Consider the following 18,425-nt stretch of genomic DNA (forward strand, 5'->3'; position numbering starts at 1 on the left):
CGTCTCTGCCCCCGACGGTGGGAGAGGAGGGTGATGCCGATGCCGGGGGGGGGGGGGGGGGGGGGGGGGAGGAGGTATGGCGAAGAAGGAAAGCCACCCTAGGGAGCCCTCGGCAGATTTATGCCGCCCCTGGCCAGCGCTGCAACCTCTCGAGCTACCTTCGTACACATTTACCGTCGAGGCTCGGATATTATACTGCAGTATATACATGTGTGTACCAAAAATGATGAATTGCGTCCACGCTGCACCGAGAAGTGGATGGTTCAAGCGATGCTGTTCTTTTCTTTCCATTTTTAGCCGTCGTTGTAATTCAGCTCGATTCGCGGATGATTCGGAATTTGGTTGTCCGCTCCGTGACTTTGGTTCGGCATCGAATCACCCTGAATACGATTCCGGGTTTTCAATTTTCTCATAAATGCGATCTTCGCCAAGCTCTTTATTGATCTACTGCATCTGTTCCCGGTTCTGATTCTCTTTCGTGTTTTAGTAGGAAAAAGTGCGGTGATGGATGCGAGCAAAACGCACGAAATTTACCACCCCAGCTGACCTCTTTTTCTTTTTTCTGTCTAGCGGAACGTGTGTTACACATTTTTTTTTTATACGACTCTCGTGTGTTGTGTAAACGTACCGGGAAACTAAGGGGCTTAATTACGAAGAACGTATGTTAAAACAATGTCGTTTTACTGTCACAACGAGGAAATGTCAACTAAATTATTGAGAACCAGGAGGGGATAACAAACATGAACGAGACTACGTGTAATTTTTTCTGGAATCCAAATACGCACGTATAATATGAGTTTTCACGTGACGAAATTACAGTGGGTGATTTACGAAAAATAAATTCCGCCACTGCCGGTATTCCGGAGCGAAACGTTACGTCGTCTTCATTGTGTACGCACCACGATCAAGTACTGAAACGACAATTACACCAAACGGAAGTCCGTGCTGTGGAACGGCCACCGAGATTGTTGAATGCAACTGGTAATTGATAACAGTGTAACGCAATAATCACTCGGGTGGGCGGAAAGCGTGGCCTTTAGCCACACGACTAGGCGACTGTGTATAGCGCAACACTGTTCTGCAGGGCCGAGGAAACGGTCGGACGACAGCTGGGCCAGGGGGTGAGCTTTGCAGTTTCGCATGGAGGATAATAGATTTGTCGCGGACCTCGGTTTGGCATAGGATTATAACGGAAGCCTTGATCTCAGCAAACCAGCCAGCATTAATACAATTAGTGCAGCTTTACCAAATGCCATACGGGCATCCGGCTTTTGGAGTCAACCCAAACTATGGTGGTGTACTTACGATTAACCCGACGTAGAACGATTCCGGCACAAAGATCTGTTGCGAAAGAACTCTATCCTAGAAAACTAAAGCTACCGTACCTGGGATTAAATAAAGTATACTTTGTTGACCATAGGAATGTCATTCTGAACACACTGGAAGCATGAATTCCGGTATTCACTTTCAGAGATTATTATTCAGTGTTTATCCAACACCATCTGACGTCAATCCAATATCTTAGAATGCTGAATTTGCCAACTGATAACAAAGATTTTTACGTATATTAGGCTGTATCAAAATATTGACTATTTTTTTTCCCCTGATAAGACCAGAATGTATTTTTGTAGGGAATTTAATGCTCTACGAAAGTCTTTAAATAATTTTTTACCTCAAATAACTTTTAAAAGAGTAAAATTATCATGAAATCACAATAGACTTTTTTTGTAGACCGTTCAACTCCCTACAAAAATACATTCTGGTTTTATCAGTACACTAATGCGTTGACAAGTCATAAAATTTTAAGGTTGAAGAAAAAAAAAATTTTCCCATTTTATTTAAATGGGAAATAGAAAATCGCGATTATGCATCCCTAAATATTAATATTAAAAGCTGAAAGTTGGACAAAGCATATTTTTTTTACCATTTGGAATAATATTTTCAACTTAAATTTTGAAAAGTTTTGTTCAAAGCTTAAATGGTTAATTGGTATATATCTTTAAGTCCGTTACTTGTAGTGATCGCTATCAGTCCATCAGAATCAAAGGTTACTTTTATACCATTCAGCTTCAATTTATGAATAAAAAATCTTCTGCGCGCGTGCTTATCACTGTCGGTAAGTACTGATTTCATCCAGCGTACAACGATACCATCAACACGTACCTAACTTATTATTTGCAAAAGATAGCTAATCGATGATATGTTTTATCGTGTAGAAGCGTCGTATAGGACATCACTTGAGATAAGCGAGGCGCTAAAGTGTTTTGGTATCGTGTTGCCTACATCGCTCAGAAATCATATTCATCGCTGAAAGAATCACAATTTCTAAACACTCTGATTTCTTGATTATAAAAATCGAATAATTCTATTCGGATATGAAATTTATCAAACGAACATCGAATCCTCACCAATCTCACTTTCATAATCTACACTGGTACTTATCTATTGTACATATCATTTAATCTTATTATGATATGTACTGTGTCAATCAGTCTGGAATCGGACTAGTCAATTTGCAACATCACCATCCTGTAGCTATCGTTATCGCAAAATGATGGAGAAAAAAAAACTCCTCGGTCCCATTCAACTTCATTTTCAATTACACGATGACAATTAATCGTGGGTGATCATGAAAAAGTCGAGAACTCAATATTAATCATATTTTAACACCACCTATATTGAAAGAGGAAATAAAACGTGAAGTTGATATTTCGAAACTGGTCATTCAACTTACTGAGATGAGACAACTTGAAGGCGTCTGCGGTGTTGATCACGTTGACAAACGCCTGCAGCTCGAACCGGCGTCCGGTGACGTTCTCGTTGTAGTTAAGCATGGCGAATTTGAACACAGATTGTACCTCGTCGTTACCCTGTTCGAATATGGCACCTAGAAATAGATAAATTAGATAAATAACATGACTAGACTCGACAGACACAGAGGTTTCATTGCCTGAACAATATCCTTAATTATTATCTGTCTCGCGTCAACGACGAACAAAGTATCAAGACTTGAACGTCAAACGTGCGCTGAAAACTTTTGGGATAAGAGACAATTTTCTTGCTGAAAGTGCCTGGCACATAGCGGTGCGTAGAAGTTTAAAATTACATTTTCGCGTCTCGGGATGCAGCTGGATAGATGAAACTTGAAACATGCACCAGGTTCAACGCTTGGGGAAACGATACGGCTGCACTCAATGTTTCGTTGTGATGACCGTGATATACAATTTGCATGAATAATCAACAAGTCTGCCGCAAGGACAGAGAGTGCAGAATATAAATTTGAAAACTTCTCTCGCCCAGTTCAACATTCGTTATCACCCATCTGTTCGACGACGGGCTGAACCCGCCGATGTCTTCTCACTTTAATGTTAATGTTATGCACCAGCATGGGTAGTATCGATTCGACGTGCGAAGTTCGCCGAAGCGGCTAGTTACTTCATTGGTTGATGAACTCGTCCATAATATGATCTCGTTTCGTGAGGTAGACTGGCGTTACCTGTAATGACGAGGCTCGAATATGGTTCAGTATAGTAGGCAGTCAACATCGCGATGGACTGTGTAATTGCCGCAGTAATTCACTATGGCATCCGAATCAGTGTTACCGCGATTGTCATTCTACATATCTAACAAACTCAAGCCCCTGCAGCATCAGTAATTGGATTCGACATCCTGGATTTACCTAACCGATAATAAATTATACAAATTTAAATTCATCGTACGCGATTACATTTAGTCAATGTTTGATACTCGTTTTTAGGGAATTTTCAAAGGGAACCGTTTTTTTCCTGTGTTACAATTCATTCGTCTAACTACCGTGGAATTCTTGACTGTTAAACGCAAATATATGTGTTTCAGATTTCATCGTAGATCGATAATCAGCTTTACATGGAAGAGAGACGCTTGCAACGTGTAACGGATTGAATGAATCGATATTTAAGTGAGATTATGAATCAATTCAGTTACTTTTACCGTGAAATCAGAGTGTGCAGTGAAGTTCCAAGTTCCCAACAAGTCCATCGCAGAAACTGCGTTGGAGGATGAAATCTAGGGATTAGGCGAATGTGCAGATTTTGGTAAGTTGACCAATTCTTATTCTGATCACGTCTTCGTCGCAATCCTTCGCTTGCACAACGTAGGCAGGTATGTTTGAACCGTTTTATAACTGCACGAGGCAGCGAAGCTTATGAATACTGCAGTTATAGGGTGGTTAGCGCCTCGTAAACGAAATGACCATACCAGCGTGGAATGGATTTAATCGAAGCAGGGAACAGAGACGAAGATGTCAAAGCTTCGCTGGCAAACAATGCAGGCATTATTAAACCCCGTTAACAAAGGTTGCCAAAGGACCTCGTGTCCTATTCATACGTCCTTCACGAAAGCCTCGGTATAACGAGGGATTAGATATTGAGGTGAACGAGCGTGCAGGAGTGGTAAACTATTCGGAACTTCATGAATATTGTACCTACACACATACCTATAGGCAGAGGAAATTTTGCGGAAAACTGTACTAAGGCATAGCGTAACGTCTCAGTAAGCAAGAACCAGAGATTCTGATTGTGAGTCACAACTTTCACGGATCTGCAATGTACCTACGCGTGTTCCGATACCTGCACGGATGCTTTTTGATTCAGGAAGAATGCCGGATGCGGTCGACGGAAGTGAACATAACGTGCCCGCGGGCCGCGAATCGCGTCCTGCAGGACCAACGGAGGCCGAAATCCAGGTTCTGGAGAAAACGTAGCCCGGCCATAAATAAAAAGCACATAAAATACCGGGGGCCACGAGTGTACAGATATAGATATATGTATACCTATTTATACGTGTACCTTCTTCGCTCGCGTTTATGATATACGTGACCACAATCCGTCCGTCGGCCGCAGCCTAGTTGCTTATAGTATACCAACTTATAGACGTGGGGCAGTGGCACACGATTCAAATACCTATGCGTTCTATCTATTTTTTCTTATTTTGATTTCCCCCTTTCCGCCCCTGCGGGGTTGAATCTGACGATAATGAATTCGAAATAAATAAATGGCTTCTCCACCAAGGGGGTGCACGCCGCATTTACAGATCGATTTATTTCGTTGAACATTTTTGTTTACAGTACCTTCATCATAACGTAGAGCTGATCGTTGTTTCGTTATCGTTTCCGTTACTCGTATATTGCTTGCAGGTATAGATTAGGGGAGTGTTTTTGACAGATGGAGAAAGTCAAGTTAGACCATTACGCGGGATCTTTCATGTTCGTTCAAGGCAATTAAATTTTGATCAACTTTGTTTGATCCTATTCTGTAATTCATTCAACCACGACGGCGGATTATAGTGCAGACGTTAAGGGAAGCTATAAATTATCTACAGTGAAATTAATACGGCCCCCGGGTATTTGAGAGAAAAAAATTTTGTGAACTCAGGCATGCTTGGAGCTTCAGGATTGGTTAATATGACGAGATGATTTATATTTTAATAATGGAAACACCTCAAGTTGGGGTGTCATGCCGTTACAAAGTATACGTCCTGCCGTTGGTGTGCTCTTTATTTTTTACCTCACCCCCAACCCCTACGTCGCGCTCACTCTCCCACATTCTTTCATCGGCTTGAAAGCAACGAGTAATTTCACTTGAATCACCACGACTTTAACCGCGGTTTTAATTGCTGAGCTCATTGACGTCGCTTGGACTCATAATGAGTTGACGTGTAAACCCTGCACTTTTATCAACAACATCATTTACGCGTTGCCGTCACGTTTTTTAGGCCAAGCCTCAAGCGGCGCCTCCAGGGTGGCTCCAGCCAACCGTGTGACATGCGACCGGTAAAATTGAAAAAATGATGCAAGTAAATAAATAGAATTTCAAAAAAAGCGGGGCAAAAGTAATAAAAAGTATAATCACGATTTATCGAGGGTTTCACCGCCACCCCTCCCGCAGCTTCAGGGCCGCTCCGGCGTTTGGGAAGAAGAACCAGGCCGAGGGCGAGGGTATAAAGCTCGAGGGTCATAGCATAGTCCGCGAGAATTATTGTTGTTATTAAATGTGGTAAACCTGAGAAATGCGGCATTCTTCTCCGTGCCGTTCGCGGACATGCATCACACGTCCATTCAGCTCTCTGACACCGCAACCCGCTGGATTCAAACCCCGATTTTTCACATTTTTCAATCTTATTCTCAGAAAGGATTTCACCCAGCTTCGGTGCTTTTGTACCAGGTATAATCTGCTGGACTAGGTGTAAAGGTTTGCATAGCACGACTATAAAATTATACCTATATACACTGATGATCAAAACCAGTGGCCGATATTCTCATTTGTATAGATCTGCAATTAGATCGTCTGAAGTAACGTTGCAAAGGGGCGAGTCAAGATGGGAAATTCAAGTCGAATCGAGCAGCTGAACGAATAATTAGAGTGCTTTCTTAAGCAGTTGAAAAACAAGTACGTACTAAAGAGGCGATTTTGTACGGCTGAGAACGCTGTGTCGCAAATCAAATCGGAAGGGTCTCCAAGTCGGAATTTTATCGACACGAATCTGGCGTATCAGCCAGTGAAAAAGAGCGGGGTGACCATGGCCCGGAAATTGGTTCTGATATACCTACGCTGGCAAAAAAAACGAATATGTCAGGTCAGCGCCGCATTCGGATGTTTTACAGATGTTAGCAAGTTTTTTGCTTTTACCTATTTTCAGTTCTTTGGCCGGATTTCACCGCAAGTAAGTTGCCATCATTGGAATGCTGGATGAGAAGAGGGATAAGCGAGAAAATACGACCCGGTGACTTGAGAGAAAAAAATGACAGACTATTTTAGAAATTCTCAAAGTCAACGAGATTCTACAGGGTGTAACAGAGGGTGAATTCCAAGCCGGGGAAGGTGTTAATTCTTTAATATTTGAACTTTCGAAATTGTAAAGCGAGTGGACTCAGTTTACTTGCTACTTTAAATTCTACGTTTAAATTCTACTTTAGCACACCTGCGATGTAAGGAAACAAGTCGTCCCGCATTATTTTATTGTTGGTATAAAGGCCACTTGATGCTCCATACGGTGATATTTCCCGTCTTTATATCTACAATATCGTAATCTTTGAGTTATATCCTGCAGTCGCAGACTTTCACTGTTCGAGAGCCGTCTGAGCCCCAGCAGGCACTTAATCGAGTTGCCATGGTATCTAAGAGGCTGGTAAATACCGAGCACTTGGATTTCGCGAAAGAATCGATTAAAGGCCAAATATATAGTTCCGAGCAAAATACTTGCGTGCCGTCATACCAGGCAAATGATGACGAGTCGCATGGGCGATGCTGAACACGAATGATGACAATTCTTCCTTCGTTTTGTCTCATTTCCTTTTCCCCATTTTCATGCCCATCAATCAATGAAGATCAAAAGTAAGTCTCTTCTCTGACAAGGAAGGTATGCCAGGTCGATCTCTCCGATTTGATTTCTTTTGTAATATGTTATAGGACACTAAAAACTAAGCGGCGGGAATTTTTTTTATCTGCCATTAAACACTTTAAGGGGGTCAAAACCTCCAAAGTGAAGCATGTCGAAGGGTGATTTGGCAGTTTCACTCAGAGAAACATAATATTTTTTAACCAATCCAACTGGAAAAGCTTTCTTATAACGGAAAATGAAAAATGTAATGAGTAAGTTGAGAAAAAAAAAACTGCGACATCACCCCTTGACATGCCTTACTTTGGAGGGTGGTTTCACCCCCTTAAAGTGTTAAATGGCAGATAAAAAAAAACACGTGTCGCTTAGGTTTTAGTCTACTACAAAATATTACAAAAGAAATCAAATCGAAGAGATTGACTTGGAATACCTTTCTCGTAAAGAGAGACAAGTAGAGGACTGAGTCGCTGGATCGCATCTAACGGAGTAACTTCAGGGGATAGAAAAGAAGAGCAAAGACGAGGTTGAGAGAAATATAATGCGAATGCTTGTTTCAAGTGGAAGACGGAGATGGAATGGAAGAAGGAGAGCAGGAGTGTGTGTCTGGCTGGCTGGCTGGCTGGCTGGCTGGCGTCGCGTCGGTCGTCGGGTGGACGTTGCGAGGATGCCGTGCGCCAATCAATACACGTGCGACGGCGCTCCACCTGTCAACGATTGCGCAAATTTCGAGCATAAGTTTGGCACAAAGACAGGTGGTTGATGGCGTAGACCACGTGCCTCAGTTTCTAGGGCCCAATTCGAGAGGCGGCAGAATGAGACGGGGCCTCATACAAGGATGGTAGCACGAGCTGAAGAAGAAACCCATGCACTTGACGGAGAATCTGCAGCCGGGTAATTCTCGGTAAGCTAGCTCTCGTCGTCATGCTTTTGTCTCAATGCCCTTTCAGCGCAGTAACGAAAAAAGGAAGACGGTGCACCGACGGAGAACTCGACTATTCCCAGCTCCAAGGGAATTGATACCATACCATGATACTGTTCTCCAATTAGCAAAACAAACAAGAAACGACGCTAGCTTAGCTGTCTGATTCTCCGTGTTTCTTGCAGCCTTTCTTGCAGCATCCCCAGCAAACTCTGCTTCTGCACAGCTACATCGCTGCAGAGGAGCAGCCGCTAAGCCTTGCCTCGGTCCAGGCGAAGGAGGTAGGCAAACCCTCTCCATCCACCCTTCAAAAGAGTCCTTAACCAGTCTAGGGACCTCGACGATGCGTGTCGGGAATAGTCTTTGAAGCTCACATCTACACTAGCAGGTAACTTGCAACGCACCTCGTTATTGGCCAGCATTAAACCGCCTAATTATCGAATTAGCTGTGTCATTGGTCTCTTTACAAACTGGGCGAAGAAAGATTGGTGCACTCGATCCTGCCGATCGCTTTAACGCCCATTGTCCTGTCCTGCCCCCTTACTGGCATATTTTTCCGTTCACTCTACACTACGGGAATCTCGATCTGAAGATCCGAGGGGTCTGGCGTAGCGATTGGGTAAAAAAAAAAAAAAAAGAAAAAAGAAGAAAAAGAGGAAGAAGAAGAAGAAGGAATGATAAGTTGTGACGTCATCCAATCGGGAAACGAACAGACAGATGGAGTGGCATTAGGTCCCAGAGGCTTCTTCCGTGATTAACTTAATTATACGTCAGACTTCGGTAATTACGCGAGGCAAGAAGCTCGTCGTGTTACTTGAGGTGGGCGATCGCGTGGCTCGTCATTCGTTTCATAAGGATAGAAGAGGGGGGAAGAGATGAATGGACAGAAACGGAGCTGGTGGCAGGATCCACGTGCGATGCAGCTTCGAGCCTCTTCCTCGATTGTGCCAATCAAGGAGTAATCATCGAACCCGAATTGACAGCTTCCTTTTCACCTCACGTAAACCCATACTGCGTATTTTTTCGACTCCTTGGGGGATAAGTGTGCGTGTGTCAACCGGGAGAAGCTGGTCAATTCCAGCTTCCATGGAGTTCGGCTATTCGCATCTGTTTCCTCGGACCCCACGGGCAAATGTCCCTACGCTTCGTTCCTCGATTGATTCAGCTCTTCGTACGGTTTATTCCCGGCGTCCAATTATCGTATATCAAGACACATTCGCAAGGAATGGCAAGACGCACTCATCTCGTATATAAAGCATGACTTGTTTTATTGCTACATCTCAACCGCGTGGCTTTATGCTTCCAGCCCTCTTCTCGTATCTAAAATCCGACCGCGATTAATTTCACTTTCATCATCGCTTCTATATTACTAAAAAAATCAACGACATTCATTCCAAAAATGGACATTCAACTATAAAATTCAATAACTGCAGAGATATTCATCCAACTGTTGGGTGCTCATTGACAATGAATATCGCCAGATAAGATGTTGGTCTTCCTCAATGGAAAGGTGTTTATATCCTCTGTCGATCAACCCCAATATATGTCTCGACGCTAACTAATCTAACACTGTTGAATTTTATCAGCGACGTTTCACCGTCAAGCCCATAATTCGATGGTTTTTTCAAACACTCCGTTGCGGTTAAAAAATTGATAATTTTGTACAGACAACCGTTTGTCAACGGCTTTGACTTTTCACTGAACATTTATGTGGGCGCCAACGTTACCGGGTCGTGCGATAACTTTACAGCCAGGGGAGGAGCCAAAGGGGTTGGGCAACGGACTATATTTATCTAGTTGCCCGAGCTTACTTACGCGGGGTGACTGATGTCACGACATACAATAGCGGTTAATTAAATTTACAGCGTGTCTGCATTCACCGTCCGCCCTTGCTGACCGGTCGGCCTACCCGACAAGGTCCCTTCAATCACCTGTATTCAATAACTTTCAGCCTTCCGCGATTGATTTGCAATCATAATTTGAAATTGAAAAAATTTTCCTTTTTTATTGTGAATAGAAATTTCTAGTGAGTTTTTTTCTTCTTTTCTATGTGGTACTGAATTTAGAAAAAACTCGATTTTTAATAAGCACTAAAACACTGTGTCGAAACCAATACTGACAAGTGCAGTCTTGTCATTATACGAATGCCGAGCGAATCGTTAGATTATTACAGAAAATCTTGGACGATCTACGCAATCGTCGTTTTCTGATCATCGTTCGAGTTTTCCTGGATTGAGTTGAACTAGATTACCGCCAATCACTGCTCTATATTTGGATGTTCTCCTTCTTTTGAAATCTAGTAGCGCCGGCATTCCGTAAGCTCATAATAATCAGCTGCTAGCTCTCCAAGGCCAGGGAATTTTCACCCCCTTACTGCAAAGCGGCAGGGTGCGAGCGAAGCTCTTATACAATTTTGATAATGACGAGTCGTCGAAAGAAGAACGAAGAAGGGGGAGGGGCAAGGGGGTGGGGGGGGGGGGAGTGGAATAAAAAGGGAATTGAAAAAGTAAGAAAAACGAGTGCGGCTGCAGTTACGGTGAGAGCTGGGCCACCTCGGCAATAAATACATCAAAAGGAACCCCCAAAGGCACGTGATAAAAGAACGGCGAAAGAAAATAATAAAAGTCACAATGCGAGGCCATGTAGGCAAGGCGGTGTGAACGTGGCTTAAATTCGGGGGAAAAATAATCTTATTTGGTTTTGACAAATGTGTCAGTGAGCTGTCGTTCATACGCATTCAATTATAGGTATGTACTCGTATATTTGTTCGTTTCTTCGACTCGGTGTTTGCGTGCCAGGTCGGGGTTGATACAGCAAGCGGCAGTTGCTCAGGCGACAACGAAAAGCAAAGAGAAAGAATGAAAAAAAAAAGAAAAAATAACAGAGAGGAATGAGACGTATCGCGATGATTTATCTTAGAACAATTTTTCTACTGATCGCTGGCCTAGATGCAGAGAAAATATTACCGGTCATGTCAATACAAATTTGAGCCATTCTTCATGTTGCATTTTTTATCAACTTTTTTGCCTTTTAGTTTCAGTCTTTTATTTTCACTTGTTTTCTACCAAACTTTCATTTCTCACCCTCCCTCCATGACGAATGAGTGGATTGTGAATTTATTCTCACCAGCTCTGTTCTGCCTCCGTGATCCCAGGACACGTGACACGCTTTCGACGCATCTCAAGAATAGATCGGTCGACGAATCGCGAAATTATTTTTCTGCGGTATTATAGACAAAGCGAAAGTGCGGAGCAATAAATATTGGGGGTATGGATGGTATGATAACGTGATGGAAAAGAAAGAAAAAAAATCCAATCAATTTCTCGTCCGGTTTAATGAAAGTTCGATAATAATAATTATCCACCTCGATCACGTCGGGGGTATGATTTTTCTCCATTTTTTAATTTCCATCTCTCGTCCTCCGCCGACGCGCCCCAAACCACGCTAGATGAAATTTCTGCCGATGGAGCTGATCGATGAATCAGTGGCTGGAGAAGAATATACTATATTATAGGTATACGTTCGCCGGCCTGACAAGATGAGTTCATTCAAATTCGTCCCCGCGCAGTTTTAGTCCAACCGACAGCGAGCGGGTCTCGCGACTGTATAAAGGTGGCTAAGGTAATTTAATATTTCATCCCTTAAAATATTCCGAGGGCTTGAATTAAGTTCTTACCACAGATATTGAATCTACTTTATGTTAATATCCAACCTCAGACCCTAAAGCTCACAGAGAACCCGGAGAAGCTGGTGACCTCCGCTTCTTCGGCTTCTTCTTTCCGGCCCTCCTACCCTCTTTCTCTCCGCCCCCCGCTTCCTCTCGCCCTTCCACCCCCCGCGGAGCGGGGTAGCCTCGAGAGCGAGGCGAATGCGATGTCAGATAGAAAGGTGCGGGGTATGAAAGGCGTGGAAGGGTGGTTCAATAATTTGTGAGGGCTGTTCGGGGAGGGCTTAGAACGAACCACTCGCTCCACTCGCGTCATGCCGAGGGAATCCGTAGCTGTCGATGATTCTCAGGACGTCTTTTTGCCGTTTCAATCTGAGATACTTGGGGAGGGATCGAAAGAGGGTGGCAAAAGTCCCCCACCCCACCCACCAAAAGACCTTGGTCAAATATTTCTTATAGTCATTCATAGCTATGCAGGCTGCCAACGTGCCTTTCGATATCTCGAGTACCTATAAGTACAACGTTATATCCATCAGTATGAGTAGGTAAGCAACGTTTTCTGAAGATTTTATCATCGTTCGGAATCAAGAGAACAAAGTTGCATCTTAAACACTGCCAGTAATTCTAATCTTTTCCATCTTTCCAACGGCAAAAAAGATCGGATCTATTGTAAGGAAAGAGCTGACAAGGATCGGCGTTTTGTTTTCTCGTTTTCACTTTGTCATGATGTGGCTACGTTGAGTAAAAACTTTTGATATTGTTACTCGCTTACATTTTATCTCAACATATACGCTATCCGTTTTTTTTTTTTTTTTTTTTTTTTTACTGTTACTACGTCCTTTTTCTATCGAGTAGTACCTAATTCAATTATTATTCCATTTTGATTGAATTACGCGCCCCAACCGACGTTGTACCTACTACAAAACGAATATAATTATTCAGTGATTTGCCTAAAAACGCGTCTACGTGCGTCGCAATCGCCAATTCGAAGCTTCGCGCAATATATCAGTGAATTTCACAGCCGTAATCTTTTTCTTTACCACACATTTTCTTAGGATCGATCCACTCCTTTTTGCTAATTAATCTAGTAAGAAATTAGTACGAGTATGATGATCAGTCGTAGCGAACGAGCTGTAATCACTTGATCAAGAAACTCTGAATTACGTTATTAATCCACTCTATTCTTAGGAAAAACTAGTTTTACCCGTGCCTTTCGAAACCATGACCGGAAAATATGTACATCATGCAATCACGGTGTTTCTGACAAAAACATACTTATTTCATAATCTTTCATTTCAACACTGTGATGGATCATTATTTCTCTAATCAGTAATACGTGGCATCGTTTATTGCATCAGACATTGAACCGTGAGAATGAATAATACGTATAATGTACTCTGATGAAAAAGGTGTAGAATTTCGTCCCAGTAAAATATGAAAATTTCGTCACTGGTTTGTATATCATAGGTAGAGAGCTGATGCAGTGCGCTCTACTCGTACACAATTTTTTGAACCGACATAATTTGATAAAAACGTCAAAAGGCTGCAGGGGACTGAAATTGCCGGACGAGCTTTGAAAAGCGGAGAACATCACCCCCTCGTCAACGGGCAGATCCCTGCAGGCTGCGAACGAACCATCATCGACAAGAACGGGTTTTCCCGCTCCATAACAATCCCTTTCCGTGAAAATTAAAACCTCTGTGATTACGCGCGAGCGCACATGCGTATGGTGCGATGACTGATGATGTGCTGACGCGTAATCAAGGACTGTGATTCTAATTTGCGGACATTGAAAGCCGCGCAAATCGATCCCGTCCTGCGAATTCTATCTCGATAAAAGGTTCAAAATAGGTTATCGCTGCAGGAATTCTGGAATAAACAGTTTTCGATACTCGAGTCAAAAGAATGCAGGCGTTTTTTTTTTCACGTATTCTACTTTTTTTTTTCACGAGCCACTTTTATTTCCTTGCGGTTATATGCGTTCGCACATTCACGTGAATGAAAAAATTCAACAGAAAATGAAAATTTTCATTCAGGCTTTCTACGTGATATTTGTCGACGATGATCTGGATCCCATGCTTCGACTGACCCAGCTGCAGCAAACCGTGCACCTCTATACGCACATACGGGCATGTTTGCATAATCTTGTTGGTCATGTTGTCAGAACTTGTGTTTACACACCACGATATATGTGTAGATATATATGTATAATAAATAAATGTATGTATCGTTATACATAAGTACGTATAACGGCATGTACAGTTACAAGCTACGTAGCTTATGAAAACCCGGCACCATGTTCGATAATTAGTTAATACAACAGCGTTACAGACATGCAGTGTAATACAGCTGCTAACCACGTTTGCAGGTGGCAATCGCTGAATCGCTTATACATATCATGTACATACATTGTAGCATAGAAAAAAGATTGAACGCAAAAACTGCAAAGTCGAGTAGTCGTAATAGCATTTTGTTTTTTAACAGACCCGCGAGTACTTTCTCCGTTATCTAATAAAAAAATAAAAACGAAAAAATTTAAATTATTCACAATAAATGCAGGTTAGCGACACTTCAGAGGATAGTCTGACGACTTCCTCTTGTATGCGGAAAGGCGGCGGCCACTTGACTAGGCAGAAAGGAACTACGGAAGTAGTGAGAAATTTAAAATCCCTACGGCAGTCCGAGGGCGAACACGAATGATATTAAAGTTGTCTGGTTGAGTGCGGATGACGTAGTTTCAAGAGGCCCGTTCCGGTTTTTCTTCTTGCCATTATTGTTACATCCAGGAGTAAACCCTCTAGAATAATAAATCCTACTTATGACAGTCTCATCAATTCAAAGCATAATTTTATAGCTAAATTTTCAGAAATCCTCTTCATCTTTCACTCAGTTGAAGAGAATTGAAAATGCGACAGAAGCCTCGGGGTAATTTTTTGTTCCACGCTTAGTTACCCACGAAGTATTATCTCCCTTTTACCGCGTGCATTTAGTTTAATTCGCGATGAAGTTGGCAACTTCTCAAATTTTTACGAGTATAATATATAACGCGTTAAATAATTGCCGGCACAGGTTGGGAAGTTAAAAAATTCATACGGCCTTCTCTCAAGAGCCAGTAGAAGAAGAAAACAAAAGTTTTTTCTTAAATTAGATGCACTAGAAGAAAAGCTCGTAGCTTGTGAGCTAAATTCGTAATTTTCAAACCTGTTTAACGAGATGTAAATTAAAATATGATGCGCTACAGGGTGAGAAAGACTTTGGAAAATTAATTTTCAACCAAAAAAGCAAAGCTGTACAAAAAACTAGAACGCAAAATAAGAATGGAATAAAGAAAGGACGTAGTAGAGGATTCAATTTTCTCTGGAAAAAATACACTCTAACACTGTAACTAGAACCGATTTCTAGTTTACTTCTCATGAACTATTTCACCACCGTTAGGAAGTCGACGTCCTCCAAAACTATTTACACTTGACGCAATTGTCACATCGACAGAGGCACGTGCTAACACAGTCAATGGAGAGGGCAGCGCTCTGATCGATGCTGCCAATATACTAGGTCAACTCATTAGTACAGATTTGAGTCGACGATGAATCGCCAACGTTGGTATCTCGATTTGTTCAGTCTTATCCGAGCCTTCGGCTATGTCCGTTCTTTACGAAAAGGTGTTTCCGGTTTGTTACATACCGCTGAAAATTCTCGTGAAAATATGCTTAACAGCGACAATTGTTGCACTGCTTTTGTTACCGTGCGTATTTTTTCTCGACGTAAGTACGCCGTTGATGCTGCGGAAAAACAAAGTGAACGTGAGCTTTGAGGAGCGGAAATTGAAGACCGTTTTATACTGGACAAAAATGTTCGGCAATAAAAGCTTCTATTTCGGTGAAGGTGACGTGTTTCGTGACTGTTCGATATCCGCCTGCCGCGCGACTCACGATCGAAAATCACAGAGGGTCCAGGATTTCGACGCTGTTTTATTCCACGGGATACAAACGAACGCCTCCGATCTTCCCACCGTCAGGTCACACAGTCAAAAATACATTTTCGTCCTGATGGAGCCGCCCGCGAATTGGGGATTGGACGCCGCCTACATCCCGGACCGATTTTACAACTGGACTATGACCTACCGTCGAGATTCGGACATTCCTAGGCCTTACGGATACGTTATTCACTCCGCTACAAACGCACCCCTCTATCCCTTCGGAGCCGGAAGTATGTACACCCTGGCAGACGATACAGTTGTTTATGGGAATCTTCGATCGACAAAAAATCACACCTATGGGCTTGAAGGTGCTTATCAAACGTGCATAATATGTACATTGACCTCTGCGTATAATTACTAAAATTAGTCGCGAAATCTTCTTTAACACTTGTAGGCATCGATAATGATCGCAAGTTTGCTCAATTTATAGCAACGACTTTTTTTACTCGTTTTATATTTACTGGATTGAATGAAAATACGGTTAGCCGGGGTAATTATTTTTCACGACAAATAGCCCGGGGGTTCATTAATCAACCGAACAAAGGAGCTTCGTGGCTGGCCCAACGGCGAGCTGGCTTTCTGAGTGTCATTTAAGTTTGACCAAAGTTTCAGCTCGTCCGACCCGGACTGCCCGACCTAACCTAATCTAATTCAAACTCAATTCCATGATTGATTTGTGCCCTTCGTATCACGGCAGGTAAACGAGTCGCGGCTGCTTGGTTCGTATCTCACTGTCGGACAGCCAGTTCTCGGGAGCGTTACGCTTTCGAGCTTCAGCGGTACATCGAGGTTGACGTTTTCGGGAAATGCGGTCGTCGACAATGTCCGAAAAACAGCGTGGAATGCTACGATATGCTGGAGGCCCGCTACTACTTTTATCTCGCATTCGAGAACTCGTTGTGCCAGGATTACGTCACGGAGAAATTGTACAAGGTGATGAAGTACAACGTTGTACCCGTCGTCTATGGGGCCGCAAATTACACGGAATTCGCACCCCCCGGTTCCTACATAAACGTCGCGGACTTCGAGAGCGCTGCTCACCTGGCAAAACACCTCCGCTACCTTATGAACAACCCGCAAGAGTACGTCAAGTACTTCTGGTGGAAGGAACACTTCATCATCGACCTAAGTCATCGCGTCACCTTGTGCAATATGTGCGCTATGCTACACGACGAGAAAAGCCTCAGCGTTTCCATTCGTTCAGGGCTAAAAAATTGGTGGTCGAGACGAAGATGTCAGAGGCCAGCAGAATTTTTTAAGAATATAACTTTGCCTAGGAAATAAATTCCTCTTTCATTATTCTTCGTATACTCTCATTTTGCACAATTTTACAGGTATTACTGTACCGGAAGCTCACGGATCTGAAGTATTAGAGTCGGGTGAACGGCGTTGTCTCGAATTCAGCGAACAAATATCGGCTTATCGACGTCATATCATGTTCAACACGGTTATAGTGTTACTCAGCTCTGGTCCGTTTCACCTCGCCGCTTCGAAGGTAGACCAGCGATTCGCGTATAGATCCTCTATCGTTAATTACCGAAAACCAATTTGGCCAGTGATTACCGATTGGTACGGTTATCGATGTTACACTATTCCTCCGCATTCCCCTCCCTGCTCAACCTCTGCCAATACTCACCATCAAGCCCTGTACCTCCGCGTATTCACCCTAATAGCTTTGCCCAGATATAACGTTTTAGTGATGCCTATTCCACTTTGGAACATGGAAAAATTCGTTCTCCGTTTTGAGAGAATCAAGCAGGTAGGTATCGTTAATCAAGAGCCACATTCAATCGTTGCCGGTGATGATAGTCTAGAGTTTCGAGAACCGTTGTTTGATCGAGAAAAACGAAGACCGAATGATTGGCCCGAAACTTGACGTAAGTTTTCAAAAACTCGCTTTTCTTTTATTTAATAATCAAAGTTCACAGACTCTGATCCTATTAACATCATCGAGTATTTTCCACTGCCAAATTCTATGAACATCATAGAGAACAGAGAAAATCGCTGTTCCTTTGTGCGGTGTTTACGATGACAAAGAATCTCCGAAGGTTGGATAAAGTTCGAGAATGGTTGGTGAAGTCACACTTTAAGATCAGCAGCTAGAAGCTGGGACGTGAGCACAGAGAAATACATATATAAATTCTGGTTGCGGGGTGGAGTATGGATGGAGGGGATGGAACGGCGATGCGGGCTCAGCGTGGATTTCGACGCTGGGACCATTCCAGAGCCGAGTCTTTATATAAAAATGGCTTTTCCATGTCCGTGGAACCCCGCGACTTGCCCACAACTTCCCCTCGGTTTTACCCCGGAGCCGAAGAGCCCCGTTCTCGTCGTCCCCATCCTCCTCTTCTCCGTTTCGCCGCGCTCCTTTTGCCCGTCGCGTCGAGGGAGAGCGCGTGGGGGATGAAGTATGAAAGTGAGAGAAAACAGGAAACGCGACGAACGGTCAAGCGGACAAGCGGACAAAGGAATGGACGGTCAACCGCACC

The 18,425-nt window shown here is 43.0% G+C and overlaps 1 protein-coding gene across 2 annotated transcripts in view; it reads right to left on the minus strand.

Annotated features, from left to right (window-relative positions):
* The window catches only part of LOC124405557 (glutamate receptor 1), a 150,206-nt gene that overhangs the window by 56,466 nt on the left and 75,315 nt on the right, over nucleotides 1-18,425 (minus strand). For both annotated transcript variants that reach the window (XM_046880570.1, XM_046880571.1), the window contains exon 2: nucleotides 2,735-2,887. In XM_046880570.1, the coding sequence (XP_046736526.1) occupies nucleotides 2,735-2,887 (153 nt within the window). The remainder of the gene's footprint in view (nucleotides 1-2,734; nucleotides 2,888-18,425) is intronic.

The sequence above is a fragment of the Diprion similis genome, chromosome 4 (genome assembly GCF_021155765.1).
Source record: "Diprion similis isolate iyDipSimi1 chromosome 4, iyDipSimi1.1, whole genome shotgun sequence".
Lineage (NCBI taxonomy): Eukaryota > Metazoa > Arthropoda > Insecta > Hymenoptera > Diprionidae > Diprion > Diprion similis.